A 21,301-nucleotide genomic window follows, 5' to 3' on the forward strand; every position below is an offset into this window, starting at 1 on the left:
CCAAAAGATCAAAACAGAAGCAATTCTCTGAAACATTCTCTGAAGCAAACATCACCCAGATACCCAAACAAGGTAAAGATACAACTAAAAACAAAAACTACAGGCCAATATCCTTGAATATAGATGCAAAAATCCTCAATAAAATACTAGCTAACAGAATACAGCAACACACATGCAAAATTATACACCATGATCAAGTGGGATTCATCTCTAGGATGCAAGGTTGGTTCAATATAAGCATATCAATAGGTGTGATACACCATATCAATAAAATCAAACATAAAGACCATATGATCATCTCTATAGATGCTGAAAAAGCATTTCTCAAAATTCAACACTCGTTCATGATAAAGACTCTCTACAAGTTAGGTATAGATGGAAAGTATCTCAACACAATTAAAGCCATATATTATAAACCCACTGTCAATATCATCCTGAATGGGGAAAATCTGAAAGCATTTCCTTTAAGAACAGGAACTAGACAAGGATGCTCACTCTCACCACTTCTATTCCACATAGTGTTGGAAGCACTAGCCAGAGAAATCAGAGAAGAGAAGGAAATAAAGGGCATCCAGATTCGAAAAGATGAAGTCAAACTGTCCCTGTTTGCAGATGACATGATCCTATAAATTGAACAGCCAAAAGCATCTACAAAAAAACTCTTGGAGTTGACAAATGATTTCAGCAAATTTTCAGGATACAAAATCAACACACAAAATTCAGTAGCATTTCTCTTCTTCGACAGTGAACACGCAGAAAGAGAAATCAAGAAAGCTTACCCATTTACTATAGCCACCAGAAAAATAAAATACTTAGGAATAGATTTAACCAAGTATGTGAAATATCTCTATAATGAGAACTACAAACCAATACTGAGAGAAATTAAAGGGGACGCATGAAGAAGGAAAGATATCCCATGCTCTTGGACTGAAAGAATCAACATTGTGAAAATGTCCATACTACCCAAAATGATATACAAATTCAATGCAATCCCCATCAAATTTCCAATGACATTTTTCTCAGAAATGGAAAAAAACATCCAGGTAATTTTATGGAATAACAAAAGACTACACATAGCCAAAGCAATTCTGAGCAAAATAAATAAATAAATAAATAAATAAAAATAAAGCTGGAGGAATAGCACTACCTGACTTTAAACTATACTACAAACCTATAATAACCAAAACAGCATGGTACTGGCATAAAACTAGACACAAGAATCAATGGAATAGAATAGAGAATCCAGAAATCAACCCACACACCTACAGCCATCTGATCTTTGACAAAGCCACCAAGCCTACACTGGAGAAGAGACTGCCTTGTCAGCAAATGGTGCTGGGATAGTTGGATATCCATATGCAGGAGAATGAAACTAGACCCATACCTCTCACCATGTACTAAAATCAACTCAAAACGGATTAACGAACTAAATACACACCTTCAAACATTAAAACTTCTTAAAGAAATCATAGGAGAAACACTTCAGGAAGTATAACTGGGCACAGACTTCATGAATACAATCCCCAAAGCACAGGCAACCAAAGGAAAAATAAACAAATGGGATTATATCAAACTAAACAGCTTCTGCATAGCAAAAGAAACAATTAACAGAGTTAACATATAACCAACAGAGTGGGAGAAAATATTTTCAAAATATACATGTGACAAAGGATTAATATCCAGAATACACAAGGAACTGAAACAACTTTACAACATAAAAACAAGTAATCCAATTAAAGAATGGGCAAAGGAGCTAAATAGGCATTTCTCAAAGGAAGATATACGAATGGCCAACAGACATATGAAAAAATGCTCAACATCACTCAACATTCGGGAAATGCAAATCAAAACCACACTGAGATACCATCTCACCCCAGTTAGGATGGCTAAAATCCAAAAGGCTCTGAACAATAAATGCTGGCGAGGTTGTGGAGAAAAAGGAACTCTCATACATTGTTGGTGGGACGGCAAAATGGTGCAGCCTCTATGGAAAATGGTATGGAGGTTCCTCAAACAATTGCAGATAGATCTACCATATGACCCAGCTATCCCACTGCTGGGAATATACCCAGAGGAATGGAAATCATCATGCTGAAGGGATAACTGTTCTACAATGTTCATTGCAGCACTCTTTACAATAGCTAAGAGTTGGAATCAGCCCAAATGTCCATCATCAGATGAGTGGATATGGCAAATGTGGTATATCTACACAATGGAATACTACTCTGCTATAAAAAAGAATGAAATACTGCCATTTGCAGCAACATGGATGGACCTAGAGAGAATTATATTAAGTGAAACAAGTCAGGCACAGAAAGAGAAATACCACATGTTCTCACTTATTTGTGGGAGCTAAAAATAGATAAATAAATAGATAAATAATGTGGGGGGTGGGTAGGAGGGAAGAAGACAGAATAATTACAATTCCTTGAAGTTGACATGACAAGCGAACAGATATGAGGTTGTTGGGAAGTAGGGGGGAGAGGGAGGAAGGAGGAAGGTTTCGGTAATGGGCCACAATAATCAACCACATTGTATATTGACAAAATAAAATAAAATTTAAAAAAAAGAAACATGCAAAAACAATAGAGGAATGGATAAGTAAATTAGGGTATAGACACTCAATGGACAATTATGTAGTCATTAAAAAAGATAAGCTTTTTCCACGGTGCTATAAAAGCATAATGATTGCGATAAAATGCTTAATGAAAAATTACAATAGCAAATTTTATGTAATTATAGTTAGGTAAAAGATGTATGCATATTAACAAAGATAAAATACAAGGCAAAATCATTGTTGTGCTAGGTGAGGAGATTATAGGTGATTTTTTTCTCTGATATCCAAACTTTCTGTAATATTGTTATACAAATTGGCTCAGAAAGGCTAAAATTACAGAACCCATGTCTTGGTGAGGCATGCACAGAGCTGGGTGTGTATACAAGATCCTTTCAGGAAGTTTGATACAGTCTTGAAACATCGGAACCTGCTCCTGTCTTCCTAAGGCTCTGCTTTTCAGCCATGAAGACTTTTGAGATGACTTGTTCTAGTGTAGACTGTCCCACCTCCGACATCTTCCTCAGGAAGGCCTCTGTGGTAAGCATCATTAAAAAGAGATGCCTTCTGGAATTGCAGATAGCACATTTACACAGAAGGTGGGAAAGGGCAAAGACATCCTTTTAGCATTACAGCTGATAACATGGCTGGTGCTGGGAATGAGGGCTCCTCTGCTGGGTCATGGCTCATGGGACCAATTCCCAAGGGCTCTTGAGAGAGCAGAAGTGCATCTTGTTAAGAGACAATACAGCTGTGAGAAAAGGGAGTTCCCACGGCCATTCTCAGTTCCCACCTTCCCCATGCCCTCCTACAATCTCAGTCCAAGCCCCACCTGGGGCCAAGGGCATAGTAGCAGCTTCAGCTAGGATAGTCTTGATATTCAGGAGCCTGGGGAAAGTCATAGCACCAGTGTGCCCAACGAAGCCCTTCCCGGGAGGCTGTTGAAGTAAATCTGCTTGCACAGGGTCTTGATGTATTCTCTACATCTCCACACACAGGCTAGGGTCTCACTGTAGATAGGTGGGAACTCGGGAACCTGAGCCTACTGCCTGTTTTCCTTTCCAACACCTCTGGGTCCTGGGTCCCGTGGCTCACCGAGTTGAGTCCAGCCATGAGACAGGAGCAACTCTGACACTGACCAGACTGGACTTTGCTTTGCTCCACTGATAACTGGACACTCAGCTGCCCAGCGGGGGCTACAGGGTCTGGGAACATCCTCTAGAACCCCACACCAGCTGTTTCATCTTCTTGTTGGCCCACAATGCTGCGGTCCCTGCAGGTATTGTAACAAGAGTCCACTAGGATTATAACTATTGTGAAAAATGGTTTGAAACAGAGACAAGCTTTGCAGAAAACCAATATCCAGAAATTACTGTAAAGACAGATTCTAAAGGACAAATGAATGAGTGAGTGCAGAGCTTCACCCATCCCCATATCAACCATATCAACATTCTGAGAGCAGGCCAAACATGACCAGCAGGCTTCGTCTTGCTTGCCAGCTCCATTCAATCAGAAATGACCACCTCGAGTGCTATAACAGGACAAGAGGCATTCCAAGGCCGTGTCAGAGTTCAGTGCAAGAGTGTGCCTTGACTGATTATTGATGCCCATCATGGGAACGGTATTAGGGAAGAGTGGGGCACACACATGCCCCATATCCATCCCTCTCTGTTAGTAAATAAGCATACTGAAACTTAAGTTTTCAAACAAGAAGGAAAATACGAGCACCACTTCTAACTTCGGTTTATAGATTTCCATCCACACTTGTACATGTCGTTCTACTCTCCTCCCTTAGATCCATTTTTACTGACCAGCGGCAGCTATTATTTTGAGCACAGTTCTACCACCGACGGAAGCAAGTGAATGCCTCTGCTTGCTGCTGACGAATCTATGGAGAGGGAAAAGGAAAGCAGGCGTTCAAACCCTCCCAACCAGCTGTTTAAAGAGATCCATTTCACTCTTATCATACCCCCCCCAAATTCCCTCTTACATTCTAGGAAGATCAGTCAACACATCTCAACATAAAGTGATTTCAAAGTAAAGTATGATCTGTGTGTTCAGGGTTAACAGAGAATCGTATAATGGGAAGGTTAAGTAGATCACATAGAAACAGGAATATGTTAGACACAGAGAAAAGTAAAATATGTGATCATTACTATGTCAAAGATGTTGCAAATGAATAAGGACTAGAAAGGAAATAAACCTGTGTGCATGGCTGGTGTGTGCAGGAGTGTGGATAGGGGTTACTTTCCACTCACTATCTTCCTAATACTGTGTAATGTTGTTCTAATGTCACTCACTTTAACAGATAATAAAATCTTTTTAAAAAATCAAGCAATCATAGGGAAGTAGATATTTAAGTATTTCTTACAGCTGTTGCCTTAACCTTCATTCGAGTTTGGAATACACTTTTATTCATTAAACACATTTATTGAGGGTCTGCTTTGTGCCAGGTACTGTTTAGGTACTTGGGATGTAGGTGTAAATAAAGATCCCTAACCCTGACAAGTTTACATTTTAGCCATTGAATTCCATGAGTGAAGTGTAAACTCGCTGATCATTGGAACATCAGGTAGTCTATTAGAGAGTATTACTGAACTTGGGACATAATCTTATGATTTTATATGGCCCTATCAGGTTATATCTGTGGACTAACTGATGCCCAGAATTACTCCTATCATTGTACCCCAGCCATCAAAGGGAACTTCTCCAAACTTCATTAAAAACAACAACAAACACTACCATATTTGAGTGCCTGCTCTGTTCCAGGCACTGTAGGTATAAGGTGCTGGACTCTTCCCAAAGGTGAGTAAGTATATATACGAGACCTGTCTTCGTGACACTTACAATATAGGGAGACATTTATAAACACATATGTAATAATCATGGTACGTGTTATTCAGGAATGGGAAGCTGTGGTAGAGAATAATTAATGGTGAGTGGGTACAGTCCAACTTTAAGGCCGTTAGAAAGGGGCTTTTTAAGGAAGTAGTGTGCATGTTGGTACCTGTAGAACGAGAATGCATTGGCCATGAAAGAGGAGGAGGAAGAGCTTTCTGGCAACTAAAAACTCTGTGTGCAAGTAGCCTGAGGCAGGAGGAAACTTGGCATGTTGGAGGACATAAAAGAAGGTCAGTGAGACCGGAGAAAAAAAGGGAGTGGAAGATGCAGGTCTTTTAGACTGTGAAAATTGTCAGAATCTAAATTGAGTCTCTTGAGTTAAAACCCCTTACAAACAGAGCCAGGGAAAGGCATGCAGGGGGAGTTCTCATGCACTTATATGCCTGAGAACAAGAACTATCCCAAAGAACTCTGCAAAACCACAGCCTTGCACAGAGGCCATCACAACCTTACAAAAATACTTCTGCAAGGACATCTGCCCAGCAACTGCCTGTCTAACCTTGGAGTGGCATCACCCTTGTTATTGTACCTTGCAGCAAAGAATAATTATTCCAAAAAATTATGTAATCTTTCATAATTTTTCCTTTAAAACCCTTTGTCTTCCTTTACCTCCCTGAATACACACATAGTTTACTATGGCAAGTGTACTCCCACTGCAATGCCCTATTTCAGAATAAATACAATTTTCTTTTAGAGATCCTCTCTCTGTTAGTTAGATTGACAAGACCTAAGTTAGCAGTTTGGATTTCATGTGAAATGTAATACCTCTATAAGTAAGGTAGTAAAACTGTGGAAGACATAAATAAAATGTAAATAAGTATAGAGAAATGTAATAGCATAAGGATGTCAATTACTTACAAATTTTTCTACACATTCAGTGCAATTCTAATCAAAACTGCAACAGATGTTTTTATTAAATTTCATAAGTAGATTCTAAAACAAATGAGCCAAGGGAGAGAATAACCAAGATATTTCTGAATAACGATGAGGAGGAAGGATCTGTACTACCAGAGATCAGGATTAACTGTGAAGCTATAATAGTTCTAATTGTGTGTGGTTGTGGCACATGAAGGCCAATGGAACAGAAAGCTCAGGAAAAAACTCGTACCTATTAGGAATTTGGGCATAAGTCAGATATGGCCTGGTAGAGCAGGGAAAAGGAGAGAGAATTTATTAAAAGGACCTGAGAAAAACGTTTATCCATGTAGAAAAAAATGACTCTTGCACTCCATCTCATACCGTACACAAGAATTAACTGCAGATAGATCGCGAACTTAAATTTCAGGGGCAAAACTATACAACTTTTAGTAGAAATATAGGAAATCATCTTTCTCACCTTGGCTTAGAGAAGACACAGAATGTGTTAACCATATAAACAAAGACTGATATAGTTGACTATAATTAGGGAATTTCGTTTTGAAAAGATACCTTACAGGAAGTAGAAACAGCAAGTTACATATGTAACTGGCAAAACAGTATCAAAAGAATATTTTTTTAAAAAACCTATTTATTACATGTCATAAGAAAAGGACATATAGTCTCAATAAAAATGGGCAAAAAATACGAATAGATATCCCCATAAAAACGGAAATAAAAATGAGTAACAATTATATGAAGATATATTCAACCTTATTTATGACTGAGAGAATACAAAGCAAGACAATGAGATGGCATTTTGTACTTATTGAACTGCCCAGTATCAAATATTGGAGAGAGTTTGAAGTCACAGAGGCTCTTATACTTTGCTGGTATGAGTAGAAATCAGTGAAACCCGTTTAGAAAATAGTTTGGCATTTTTCTGTAAAGTTGAACATTCATTACCACATGACCTAGTTTCTAGATATAAACTGATGGGAAAATCTTGCACTTATACAGTAGATTACATACAAGGATGTTCATTTCATCACTGTTGATAAAGGCAACATTCTGGAAGCAGCCCCAAATACCTATCATGGACAAGTGCATTGTAATAGCTCCATACAATGGAATATTAGACAGCAGTCAAGATGAATGAACTATAGACACACTTATCAATAGGGATGAATGTTAGCAATATAAAATGGAACAAAAATGTTTTAAAAGATTATATACAACTTAAAATTCTTTATTAAAGTTAAAAGACTAATAAACAAAATAATATTATTTTAAGGAATACATACAATAGTAAAACTACATCAAATATAAGGGAGTTATACACAAGATTCAGGACATAGAGGAGTCAGGAGGATAGAATAGGGAGATGTAAATAGATGGAGATGGGCATATATAGCTCATAAGCAGATGTGAGATATTGTCAATGTTCTGGTTGTCCTGTTAGGTGGTGTATTATTACAAAAATGAATGAATGAATAAATACAAAAGAGGGTCATGAATGGACCAATGAGGAAAGAATTTCATAAAACTAGGAATAAGATTAATCTAACTTTGGGTACCCAAGTGGTAGGTCAGAGCAGGAAGGACCGTTTGAATCTACCTGGTCCAATCTTCTCAAGTCATAAATGTGGAAACTGAAGCCCAGGTTGGGAAAGAGACTAGTCCAAGTACATTACTTGGCAATGGAAAACCAAAAGTCAATCTTAAATTCCTAATTGTACAATTCTCTGTTTGATTTGCAGTGATATACACATGCTAAAAACATGCAGAAAATAAAAGGGAGATCAAAAAAGCAGTGATCATTTTTATGATGTTTTGAAGGACTCTGAAGGAGACTTCGTATGTATGTATGTATGTATGTATGTATGTATGTATGTATGTATGTATGTACTGAAACCATAATGAGGTAGACAAAGGTCCTATACTTGGGTATCAGTGGTAAGGAATTACTTTTCTCTTGGTGAAGAGTAAAAAAGCAGTAGTCAAAGGAAAAGGGCTTATTGATTTGGGGTGGGAGGTAAAAGCCACCTGCTATCTCCTGAGCCAATGAAAAGTTAACCAGTGAATCACATATTTGAATTCCAGCTCCAGAGACTTCAGAATGCAAGCTTTAAATGCCGTGCTGATAGATGAAAACCTGCAAGCACCCTTCATTTGGGTCCCAAACATGGAGCTATTCTGACCAAAACAGAAACAAAAGAGCCAGTCAGTTACAAGCAGTAAATTCACATTGCATTGCTAGCCCAGGTGGAATTCCAACAGGAGTAGTGTGGTAAAACATCTGAGATGAAAAGAGAACAACTTGTGATGTTTAAAGAGACACTTCACAACTTAAACGCCGCCTCTGGGCACAGTTTATTGAAAAGACCATGGCAGCCAGAGAGAGGGTTCCATCTCTAGCCACGTGTCTGTGTGTACAGGAGGAAACCCTACAAAAACCTCTAGGTACACACACAGTGCATCAAAATGCAGTTTCCCTTCCATCTAAGGAATATGAAGGACAGCCCACGCAGTGCCTGCCAAATGCAGAACTTTTTATATCCTTCTCTCTTCTCTTCTAGAGAACATATGTACAGGATTAAATTTAACCTGGAGATTTTTTTTTTTTTTAATCTGAAAATTTTCTTTAGAAAAAATTCTAGAGAGGAATTATGGCAGAAGTTCATAAGAAACAACTGGGATCCCACAATGGGAGATTCTCCCAGGACGTTACAATGCATGGATATGAGGTCACCTGGAGTTCCTGCAGTCCGGGAGAATACAGACATTTCTTTTTTCTTTTCTTTCTTTTTTGGTCCATTGAGGCATTTTATTTATATGTTGTGTGTTACATTCCTAGAAAAAGAATCCCAGCACTTTCCCTCCTGTGTGTTTTTCATCTTGCTTCTTCATAGTCTATGATGTCAGCTGAGGTTGTCAGTACAATGAAACCAAACTGACAGGATGGGAGCAGATTATTCTGTAATTTTTCTAGATCTTTGAGTTGTACATCAAATCTGGGACTGGGGCCGGCCCTGTGGCTCACTCGGGAGAGTGTGGCGCTGATAGCGCCGAGGCCGCAGGTTTGGATCCTATATAGGGATGGCCGGTGCGCTCATTGGCTGAGCGTGGTGCTGACCACACCGTCCTGAGGGTTGTGATCCCCTTACCGGTAAAAAAAAAAAAAAAAAAAAAAAAAAAAAAAAATCTGGGACTGATCACGTCACACCTGTTTAACCTGCCTGTGAAGTTCACTACAATTTTCCCAGCTCTATGATCGTCAATAACTTCAAATTTGCCAATGTAACTGCGCTTCATCATCACGGTTAAAAACTGGACTATGACTTTGGAGCATGGCCTAATAAGAACCCAGCATTTCCTTCTCTTCTCGGCATTGTTGACACTCCTGAGAGCATCAGCCAGGACATTCAAGTGCATCACTCTGGCGGCATGGAAAGATGGCAGAAAGAGCGCCCTGTGTCTCTGATATCTCTCGCAGTTAACTCTCCAATGAAATAGAACAATTTTAAGGATGGAGTTGGGAAGATGGGTATAGCCAAGGGCTGAAAGCTTTACACAGACATGCCGACAAACACACAAATACATGTGTGTATGCACATGCCAATGTACAACTACATAAACTCACAAAAATATATGCTCATACACACCCCCCCAAGACAAACATACTTATTCCCATGTGTACACTGCAAGAATATTTTCCATGCAGCAGCCTCTACTGTTTTGTGACAGCTGAACTGAATGATTAATGTTTACTATGAAAACCTTCCTACTGCCAGGAGAACATGAGTCGCTGTCCATCAGGTAACAAGTGCTATGCAACTGTTGATGGCCACTGTCATGTTACCTGGCTGCAGCACAAACATCTGTGTTGTAACAGAAAACAAGAAACACCTCGAGGCAAATATATGGGTATTCCTTATATTTCACAAGTGGATGACAAGCAGCTCTAGTGGGCCCACTTACATAAATGCAACTTACTCACATCAGAACACAACTTCCTTTTCTTCCAGACTCTGAGTGCCAGAAATCATTCTTTTCAACTGGAGCTGTTTCTATTGAAACACCTGTCAGCCTCCCTGTCAGCCCGATGACCTGTATATGGCATCTACCCAGGGATGCCTGCATTTTTCAAGTCTCTGGAAGGGAAACATCATATGGAGGTTGAATGATGAGCTGAGGGTTAGAAAAAAATGGCTCCTGGACAACCTAGGGTCCTGACTTTTAAGATTTAGGGAAGGCCTCTGGGCAAATATATTAAGTTTTTTTGTACGTGCATGTCTTTTTTAATCTCACACGTACACACACAAGACAAACGAGAACTAACTTCTACTATCTAGGAGAGGGAAAAAAGATTTGTAAGGGAAGGTCTGTAGTGGGTTCCAGTATCAGAGTTGCAAGATGTTGTTAGTAAAATGTAAAGGGATATTGACAGAATGATACCTCCCTGTGTGTCTTCAATTACTCCACACACTGTTTGTTTATCAACCTTGAGGAAAAAAGTTCAATGCTTCTTGAATTTGACTCAAAGAAAATTAGCACCTAGCACCTGCCTGTGCATGAGCAAGTTGGCTGTAGCTTAACATCAGACAGAGGCGGAGTCTGGCAGAGAGAGAATAAAGACGGGTTTAACCAGGGTCTAGACTGTGCTTGGTTAATAGGTATTAGCTACAATAACATATCCAGGGAAACCAATCAGATTCATTTTATACAAGGCTTCTTCCCAACCCTAGATATACATTAGAATTTCCCACAGAACTTAAAAACAGCAAACAAACAAACAACAAACACATGGATAGAACCCTTCCCTCAGATATTCTGATTTATTTGAACTGCGAAGAGGCCCATCAAATCCATCCATCCATCTGTTCATGTATCTGTTTATCAATTTATTTTCAAGTTCAAGTTCTCAAGGTGTGATTTTTAAGCTTTATTTTTAAAGCAATTTTAGGTTCATAGCAAAATTAAGCAGAAGGTATCTCAACATGTAATTCCAATATTCACAGGCTTGAGAGCCACTGAGTAAGACAAAAATGTCATTATTACCCCTTATTAAGATAAAGCACAAATTAGTAAAGGGCCATGAAAAATGATTACATTTTACAATGTTGACTATACTAATTATCCTGATTTGAACATCACATATTGCACACAAGTACTAATATTCAGCTCTGTACTCCACAGATCAATTATATTTAATAAAAAAAAGCATAAATGCACACTTTCATCCAAGGAATATTTACTGAGTACATACTATGTGTAAGATACTATTTCAGGTCCTCAGGACACATTGAAAAGCAAAAATAAATATGGCCTGTATTAGTCATTTCAAGATCAAAGGCTGTTGGGTTGGAGAACCAGGGGAGAGCTTACATTGCAGTTCAAGTCTAAAAGTCACCGGCTGGCAGAATTCCCTCTTGCTCAGGAGAGCTCAGTCTTTTGTTCTGTTCAGACCTTTAGCTAATTGGCTGAGATCCATATTATGGAGGGCTATCTACTTTTCTCAGAGTCTATCTAGTTAAGTGTTAAACTCATCCAAAAACACCCTCACACAAATATCTAGAATAATGTTTGAGCATCTATCAGGGTACCCTGGCCCAGTCGAGTTGACACATAAAATTAACCATCACAGAGCCTGTGCTCTTATGGGGCTAAAAGTTCAGTGGGGGACTGGATGATACTAAAGTACACAAATAAAATAAGTGCATATTGTGAAAGTGTTATGAAAGAAAGCAAGTTGCTGAGAGAGAAAGCAGAGGGGAGCGTGTTTTGGATAAAGTGAATGCTAGAGAGAAAAAGCTCTTGGAGGTAAGAATGGGAAGGAGCCAGCCATGAGGAGTATAAAGTGAAGAGTGTTATAGGCAGAAGGAACGACATTCACAAAGTCTTGTGGGCTGGAAAGAACTGGGTGAGCTTGAGAAAATGCTAGAAGGCTAGAGGAGCTGGAACACAATAAGCAATGGGAAGAGGGGCAGAAGATTAAGTTAGAGAGGTGGATGGGGCCTGACCATTAAGTGCATTGAGGTTAAGATGAAGCCAAAGCACAGAAGTAACACTATTCAGGTTTCACTTTTAAGATGTTCTGTCTGGCTGCAGTATGGAGAAGTAGAATAGGGCAAGTGTGGATGGCAGGTGGGCAGGGAGGTACTGAAATGGCTCAGGCATCCGATGGGTGCTCAGAACATGGTTTGGTGGTGGGGATGGGTATACTCAGCCTGACCTGTGTCAGTTTTGGCAGGAGCAATGATTGAGCTTTCTGGTGGATAGCTGTGCAGCAGCTGGGGGCGATGGATGACTCTCACACTTCTAGCTTGAACTCAGAAGCAAAAGCCTTTTTCCTAGCCTGGCTCGAGTTATACCCAACTGTGGCCTGCATTATGCAAATTGTGTATCCTAATTAACGTACATCCAGTTTGAATTATGCAAATTCCTGCTTTGGGTTGTATTAGTCATGATCTAGCTGATCCCTTCCTGCCTAGGCTACCTCTTGCCCATCTGGGCCCCATCCCTTCCTCTCACCGCTCCTCTGTGGACTAGAGTCCTGAGCGAGTCTGGGGTCAGTGAGCCTTGAATGGTCATTGTGGCAAAGCTGAAGGAGAGGACAAGGTGTGCCCATTCATCCAAACAGAGCCAGGAACCTCCTATGGGCCTCTCTCTTGGAGAGCTTGCTCAAGAACTCACGCAGCTAACCCCCTCTCTCCATCAATGCTTGTGTGTGGTCTAAACCCGTTCAGAACTTCTGTCTGCCTCAGAACACGCCCCAGCTTTCTTGCAATGCACTGTGAAGGCATGTTGATTCCTGGGGCCTATACTTTTTGTTCAGATCCAATCTAACCATCTGTATGCTGGAAAAATATTGACAACTCTCTGGCCAATCATACCTTTTAAAGGCGCTCCCACACTGGAACATTGCCTTGTTTTACTGAGGCAATGTCTGTGTTTTGTTTAACTCTGAGTGCTGGGCACCTAGAATAGCTTGCAAGATAAATGCCAATCAACTTTAGCATAATCAAGATACCCATTCCTGCCTCATTAGGGTCTTCTCATTCCCTTTAAGCTTCTCAGAGTTATACACTGTAATTAGAAACTTGGTGATTTTGACTGCTAAACAGAAAGGCTTACTGGGAAGCTTCACATGTCTGAATTTTAAATATTTTCACACTTCGTTAACCCAGTTGCAAGTGTAACGTCTTCTGGCCCAATTTCGTCACACTGTGCAATTTTTATTTTTGGACAGAGATGAGAACAATTAATTGAATTGAAACACATATTGATTACTGTTTTTCATGAACTCTGAACAGCTTATCTCTAAATGATTTTATTGAAGAATTTCTAGACAACTGTTTGGCTGAATTGTTTCCCCCCAGTGACCTCACTCTGGCTGTGTTTTCGGTGAGTCGTGGTTATTCCTAAGAGCTGAGTCAGAATGGAAGAGGCCACACCATCCTTCTCTGCCCTGATTGGAGAACCCTGGTATCTCATTCAAACCCAAGAGCAGGGCTCTGGAAGATTCTATGCAGATGGCTTGATTTCCATACCCCTGGTGAAAACACTCAGCTCTTTGGATCCCAAGTGAGCAGTGCTATTCCTTAATTCATTCAATGACCACATCAGTCATGCAGTTTTTTCATAAAACAGAGCTTTCCAGACCAGTTGATATTCCAGACCACCTCTACCTCCCCCGTGTGCAGATCCAGATTGTAAAATTTTAGAATGTTTCCTAGTCCAGTGCTTTTTAGGCTTTAATGTGTGCATGAATCACCTAGGGACCTGTTTCAGTGGGTCTGGGCTGGGGCCTGAAATTCTGCACCTCTAACAGTCTCCCAGGTGATGTTGACACTGCTGGTTTGTGGACAAGAAGCCTTTGATGCCACCTCTCTCTGTGCACTATGCCACTCTGTTAGGGGAGTGACCATAAAAGTGCATTCTCTATCTCCCCCTAAAGTACAAATCTCCAAAGATATGAGGCCATGGTCTAATTCATCCTAATCTTCCTGTTGCAGCTGAGGTGAGGCTGGCTTAAGTGGGCTCTGATGGACATTCTGAGCTCAGTTGCAGAGAGAGCGAGATCATGGCTACTATAGAATTAGGCCATTTCCCTGCCCTGGGGTGGCAAAAGGGTCAAGGTGAGACTCCCAGTCCTTAAGGAAGGAAGTCCATGGCTCCAGAGAGCTCATCAAGATAGGAACTCATTAGCAGCAGGAAAGAGGCAGCTATAACAAAGCTTTTACATCTTCTGCCCAGGTCCAAGGTCTTCCAATAAATAGTTGAGCCCTCATCATGATATCATATATGATGCAAATGTCCTTGCCTCCTGGTGCATTTTCAGTTGTCCCCAAGATGCATGTGCACACACAGTCTATTATCCACACAATACCTGGGTGATCTTTACATTTAAGAAAATAAATCTGATTCCTTCATTCCTCTGCTTATAACCCTCCTAGGACTTTCTATCCCTCTTAGGATAAAATGCAAACTCTGGGAGCTCTGCAGACTCTGACCCTTCCTACTTGCTCCTCCCTTCACCATCCTCCATGCTCACAAAACCTCAACCATTCTGACCTCCGTTCTATTTGTCAAATATGCCAAAGTTATTCCCATGTCGGGGCCTTTGCACCAGCTGTTTTTCTTCAAGGGTCATCACTGTTTTACCTTCAAAGACTTTGGCTGGTTTCAAGGCAAGATTCAAACAGCAAAGCAACTCCAAAATGAAGTATAACCTTTGATTCTGTGGGTTTGACATGGATTTATTTTTCCGTTTGTTCTTACCCAGTTGCAGCCTGGAAATGTCTGACACCTTCATGTTATAAAGAGGGGGCTGGAGCCCAGAGACAGAATGAGACTTACTCAAAGCCACTCAGATTTTGGGAGGCAGAATTGCTCAAGGATGCAGCTAGAGATTGTGACTTGGATTTATGTAGAAGGGAATTTTATCTTACCACTACGAGGACCTGCTGTGTTTAACAATATCTACGCACTTCTAATGATGAAACTCCCCTTCCCTTCTTCCTTTTTTATTTATGTATTTTTATTTTTACTTTTTGGCTTTTGACTTTGCTAAGTCCAAGGTTGTGCATAGGAGGGCGCTAACAATCCTGGATTTGTCTTTCCTTTGTTACCCTATTTTTCTTTGCAACAAAATATTCTTTTTGTTCTTTTCTTTCTGAAATCAGAAGAGGGTGATTGGTAATATATGGATTTCTCTCTCAAAATTACAACTAGAACCTAATTTTACAGATCAAATTGGTTTCATCTAATTAAATGTGGAAATTGCCTCATAAACATATACTTTGTTATAAAAATGTCTTTAAAAGCAAGGTCTCCTGCTTACTGCTTGGAGCAGCATTGGGTTGAGCTCAGCGTGGAGGAGACTCCCCATCTCTCTGCTCAGGAGGACATATTCTTCTACCAATTGCCAAAACTTTCTAAAGAGTGGTGTTTTCTAGAGCAGTGATTCTCAAACTTAAATACCCGTAAGAATCACCCTGGGATCTTGTTAAACTCAAGGTTCTGATTCAGGAGGTCTGAATGGGGCCTAAGATGGTGCATCTATCCACCTCCTAGGTGCTGCTGGTGCTACTGGTCCTTGGACCACAGAGTTGCAGCAGCAAGAGGCAAGACCATTGCTCCTTAATTCAGGAGACATGAATTTTCCATCTGTGCTGTATGACCTTGCTCTTTTCACTTCATCTGTCTGCCCCTCAATTTCCTCATTATTATGTAATAATAGCAGCTAACATTTATAATGTTATTTCTAAAGGCCAAACACAATGTTAAACACCTATTTAGTTTGATCCTCACTGCAACCCTATAAGGTAAGTCTTATTATCCTGATTTTTCAGATGAGAAACCTGAGGTTCTGAGAGGTTACTTGATATACCTAAGGTTACACAGCAAGTAAACATCAGAGCTGGGATTCAGATCTAGGCTTTCTGACTTAAAAAGTCAACATTCTCATTTTCTTGGGCCTCACTAGTTTGTGATACACGTGATCACAGTCATGTTTATGCTCAAAATACAATGGCCTAAGCCCACAACCTCCTTAGATCCCTTCACAGCATCCTCCAAGAATTTTGACATAGTCCCCAAAGGTAGCCACGATGCCCACAAACAAGTCAGCCAACTGCAATCTTATGGCCCTGGTTCTCTGTAATCATAGTCTAAGAAGCAGCAAGAAGCTATTTGAAGATATCTCACTATACTTGTCTCTAGTAGAGCCCATGATGGGAATGCCAGCATCCCCAGAAGCTGGTCTTTGAAAATCCACAAGGCACTGAATTCTCAGCGAAGTGAGGAGGGTGTGCTGTTCCAATCTGTGCCTACCTTTGTGCCTAGAGCTCCAAAGAATGCACCATATAATAATGCCTCAATTCTAGGAGCTATTGCTCAAACAGGGTGTCTAACTAACAGTTGTCTTTGTACCCCTGTCCTCCCATCCACTTCTTTCTTCTTATCATGGAATAGCAATCATGACATTGCTAGTCCAGTCCAATGCATAACCCTCCTATAGGAAAATGTGTATTACTCCCAAGGAAGAAGTTTGTGCAGAGATATGACTCTAACTGCAACATGGCCTGAACCAATGGTTTCCTTTCAAGTGCAGGGACCAGGACCTTTTCATGACAAAGCTGACATCAATCCAAGGCAAAAGGAGAAAAAGTAAGATGAGTTATTCATGAATCTAAATTTCAAAACGTAAGCGAGTTATTCATGAAGCTAAATTTATACAATTTGAATGACTGCCTCTTATTCTGAAATTATGTCCTTTCTATATTTTTGGAATTATGTCTTTTTTTCATGAAGTAAAGTTGATAAAAGATGGAAATGTAGTACCCTATGTTGGTCTGCCCCAACCTTTTGAAATGTTACAGGCCTGTGAATTCCAAAAGCCGTGAACATCTGGCATGGAGAGCCTTTTATATAACAGTACCAAGTAACTTATCTCTCTAAATTGTGGACCTTTTCCTTCTGCTTTACAAAGAACGTGTTGTGGTGCACAATAAATCTCTAATTTGTATGTGTGTGTGTGTATGTGTGTGTGTGTAATTGCAGTCTCTGCTTTACAAAGAATTGCATGTGGCTTTGAAATGGCTGAGTTTTGTTTCAGTTACTTTTCCAACCCCTCTTCCCTAAAAACAAAGTTTTGAACACATCCTAGGCAAGATGTATCTGTTTGATTTGAGTACTTCCCCTCCTCTTGCAGCATCCCTAGAAAGGGAGCTTCTCCCAAGTGTGTGGCCCAACGCTGCTCATATACGGTGGGTATAGATATCTGTGTCCTCCTTCCCTGTGCTAATCCTGAGAGCTGCACAAAGCTCCATGAAAATTCTACAATGGAGATATTAGATAGCACCTCTTGTAAGCAATGCTGGATTTCTCAAGCACCTTGTACATGTTGGATAATCTTCTCCCTCAGTGAGCTCTGAGGACCATCTATGTCTCTTTAGACAGCTTCTGGACCCATCAGATTAATCCTGAATATTTCTCCCTCATCAACTACCTTGATTTTCCTCCCCAGAGCTCACCCTTGCTTAACAGCAGGGATATTCTTCCCTAAGCCCACTGTCTATTGGTGCATGTTTCTGCATGAGCACTTGGTGGCTTAAGCCCCTCCATGAGCCTGAAGTACATGTTTTAATATATGTTTCATGCTCATGTCTTTTTCATCCTCAGACACTCTAGAGCAACCCCAAAGTAGTGATTACCCTCGTTTTATAGATGAGGAAACTGAACTTGGCAAGAAGAGGAACTGGCCAAAGGTAACTTGAGACTCTGGTAAAGCTACTAGGAAACTAGGCTACATCTCGCATCATGCTCTTTCTTCTGAATTGCTGTGTTTTTCTATTTTATGAAGTATTGCAATCACATGGTGTTTCAGAACACAAGAAGTGGGACAAGGGTCAATCTTATCCACATCCTGATACTTGAATCTTAGGTATAATAGCTTTTTTTGGAGATTTTTTGTTTTGTTATTTTGCAATGGATTTCTATACAGTTTTAGTTTTACAAGTTTTCAGGAAGCCATATTGTGTTGGATTGATGGGCACGTTCCTGCCTGAGTAGGTTCTGTTCCATCTCTCATATAATGCTCTGTGCTAATGCTTGGACAGGGGCTTTGGATACTACCTTGGGAATAGAGAAATTTAAAGCTCAAGAATTCTGTACCCCTGGAGCAGAGAATAACTTTAGGATTCTTTTCAAAGCCAGGGGTTAATGTGGGTGGGGTGAGCATCACATGAGTATCCTAGTTTCCCTGATGAATTTTAACTCCTGGTTGCCAGGCCTGTGTCTTCTCTTCTGTATCAGAACAATCTGACTCCCTGAGTCCTGACCCCTATGGGGAAGAGATTGATTGTCACCATAATCTCTTCCATGCACACATTTATTTGTCTTTAGAGCTATCAAGATAGTGCAAATGTGTTCCTTTGTGTTTTCTTCCCACTGTATTTCCAGAAACCTTTTGGTACATTGTGTCCCACTCACCTTTACATGCTCAGTGGAATCAACTGAATTCACCAACTTTTGGCAAAAGTAAATTGATAAAGCTAAGCCCACTGATGCAGTATGAGGAGTGTCCTTACCTCATAGAGCGTGATGACCCCATTGGTCTCATTTGGAGGTTTCCACTGGATGTAGATCTTCTCCTCAAAGGGCCCTCCTTGGATGGATTCCAGAGGAACAGCTCCTGGAACTATAGAAGGGAAAAGTCATGGACTTGATGTATCTTCCGTGTCATTCCTCCAGTCCTATTGACCTAGAAAGCAGTTGGCAAAGCTTCTATAAAAGACCAGATAATAAATATTTTAGGTGTGAAGGACCATACTGTCTCTGTTGCAAATACTCAGCTCTGCCATTGTAGCACAAATGGCCACAGACAATCCATAAACAAATGGGTGTGCCTGCATCCCAATAAAACTTTACTTCCAGAAACAGTCAATGGGCTGGATTTAACCAATGGGCCATTGTTTGCTGACCACTTTTCAGAAGGCTGATGGCTTTTCGTCTGCAGACAGAATTATACCTGATCAGGGCAGGAGGACATCAGCAAGCCCCAGCTCTGCCAGTAGGTCTTGGTATTTGAAGAATGCAAAATGACCTTCATCATTATTTTACCAATTACCATTTTCCAAGTTCTCTCCAACTTTAGGAAGTGCTTCCCCAGTTTCCAATAGGAACCATGTGTCTTGAAACCTCGATCCAATTAGAGGAAGCTCGCTTTGCCCAAGAAGGCAGCTAGTTTGCCTTACTGCTGAGTCTCCAATGCCTGGCATGGGGTAGACGCTTAATAACCATTTGCTGGTTGGACGAATAAGTAAATGAATGACCTATGCCAGCATTTTGCACCAATAAGCACGACCCTTCCTGGGGCTGCTTCTGTAAGCAGGTCAGTCCTTCTGCCAGCATCTTCCTGCTGGACTCCACAATAGTCTGGAAGATACTGAGCCAGAAAATAAATGATTCCCCAAAGTTTCAGTTATAACTCCCTAGGGTATCATGAATTCATGTAAATTATTACTGGATCTATTTATACTTTGGCACTATAAAAGAAGGTACTTTTACTAAGCGGTTACTCTTTGGTAAGAATTTTACATACATTATTTCATTTAAGCCACAAAACAGCTCTGCCCAGTATGTATTATCTTCTTTGTGCTGATAAAGGAACTGGGGCTGAGAGAATTAAATAACTTGCTCAAGGTCATATGGCTCTTAAGTTGTAAAGATGGAACTGAACACGTGTTTATGAACTTCAAAGCATGTACTCTTAATCATCACGCTATACCTCTCTAGATACAGCCTCAGCCATATGTTGCAATCAGTTCCCCATTGTTAAATTAAAATATATTTAGTGTTTCTCATTATGATGCATGATACACAGAATTTGTTAAATATTAAGAATATACAAAAAGGTTAAAAAAAGAAAAGAACAAAATCACTCATAATCTCCCTATTCAAAGATATTTTTCCAGTATTTTATGCATTTAAATACATATACATACTTTATTTTAAAAAAGTGTAAACTCTACTGTGCATATTGTGTTGTGATCTTCTTTTATCAGGAAACAAATCACAGAGTTTAAAATCATATCCTTAAAAAAAAAAAAAAAACATATCCTTAAGTGTAATTTGGGGCCATGTATTTTGATGGCTACGTGGAGGGAGATGTGTCCCATTATAGTCACCAATCCTTTGTTATTGGGCATTAAAGTTGGTTTGAATTCTTCCTGACTATGAGTAACACTGGAATGAGCATTCTTATAAATAAGTATTTGCATGCAACTCTGCTGATGTCCCTAAGATAAATTCTTGGAAATTAATTTACTGAGGCAAAGTAGATGAAATCTTTTATTTTTAAGACTTTTGACATTACCAGATTGCTTTCCAGAACGTTTGTATCATTCTGGACTCCCCAACAGAATATGTCTAGTCTTCATTTTTGCCAGCACTGACTACAAATGCTCCTTGACTTACAATCAGGTTACATCCTGAAATGCATTTAATATACCTCACCTACCAAACATCATAGCTCAGCCTGGCCTACTTTAAATGTGCTCAGCACACTTACATTAGCCTACAGTTGAGCAAATTCATCTAACACAAAGCCTACTTTATAATAAATTGTTGAATAGCTCATGTAATTTATTGAATTCTGTACTGAAAGTGAAAAACAGAATAGTTGTATGGGTATTTAAAGTATGGTTTCTACTGAATGCGCTTTGCTTTCACACCATTGTAAAGTTGAAAAATCATTGTCAAATCATTGTAAGTCAGGGAACATCTGTATTTAAAAAAATAAATGTGTGTGTGTGTGTGTGTGTGTGTGTGTGTGCACGCATGTGCATGTGTGTGTGTATCCTTCTTAGAATGCTGGAGAGTGCAGATTTTTTTTCAGTTTAATTAGCCATTTGCATTGATTCTTTTATGAACAAGCTCTCTATCTCCTGTGCTCATTTTCCTCAATGGCTCTTTCTTTTTGCT

General features: G+C 39.9%; 1 protein-coding gene and 1 pseudogene across 1 annotated transcript in view; both read right to left on the reverse strand.

Moving 5' to 3' along the window:
- The window catches only part of PTPRT (protein tyrosine phosphatase receptor type T), a 783,412-nt gene that overhangs the window by 335,969 nt on the left and 426,142 nt on the right, over positions 1-21,301 (reverse strand). Inside the window, exon 8 of the mRNA XM_063092330.1 lies at positions 18,907-19,016. Coding sequence (XP_062948400.1) covers positions 18,907-19,016 — 110 coding nt within the window. The remainder of the gene's footprint in view (positions 1-18,906; positions 19,017-21,301) is intronic.
- Positions 9,164-12,904, reverse strand: LOC134384946 (small ribosomal subunit protein uS8-like; annotated as a pseudogene).

Source organism: Cynocephalus volans, chromosome 1, assembly GCF_027409185.1.
Source record: "Cynocephalus volans isolate mCynVol1 chromosome 1, mCynVol1.pri, whole genome shotgun sequence".
Taxonomy (NCBI): domain Eukaryota; kingdom Metazoa; phylum Chordata; class Mammalia; order Dermoptera; family Cynocephalidae; genus Cynocephalus; species Cynocephalus volans.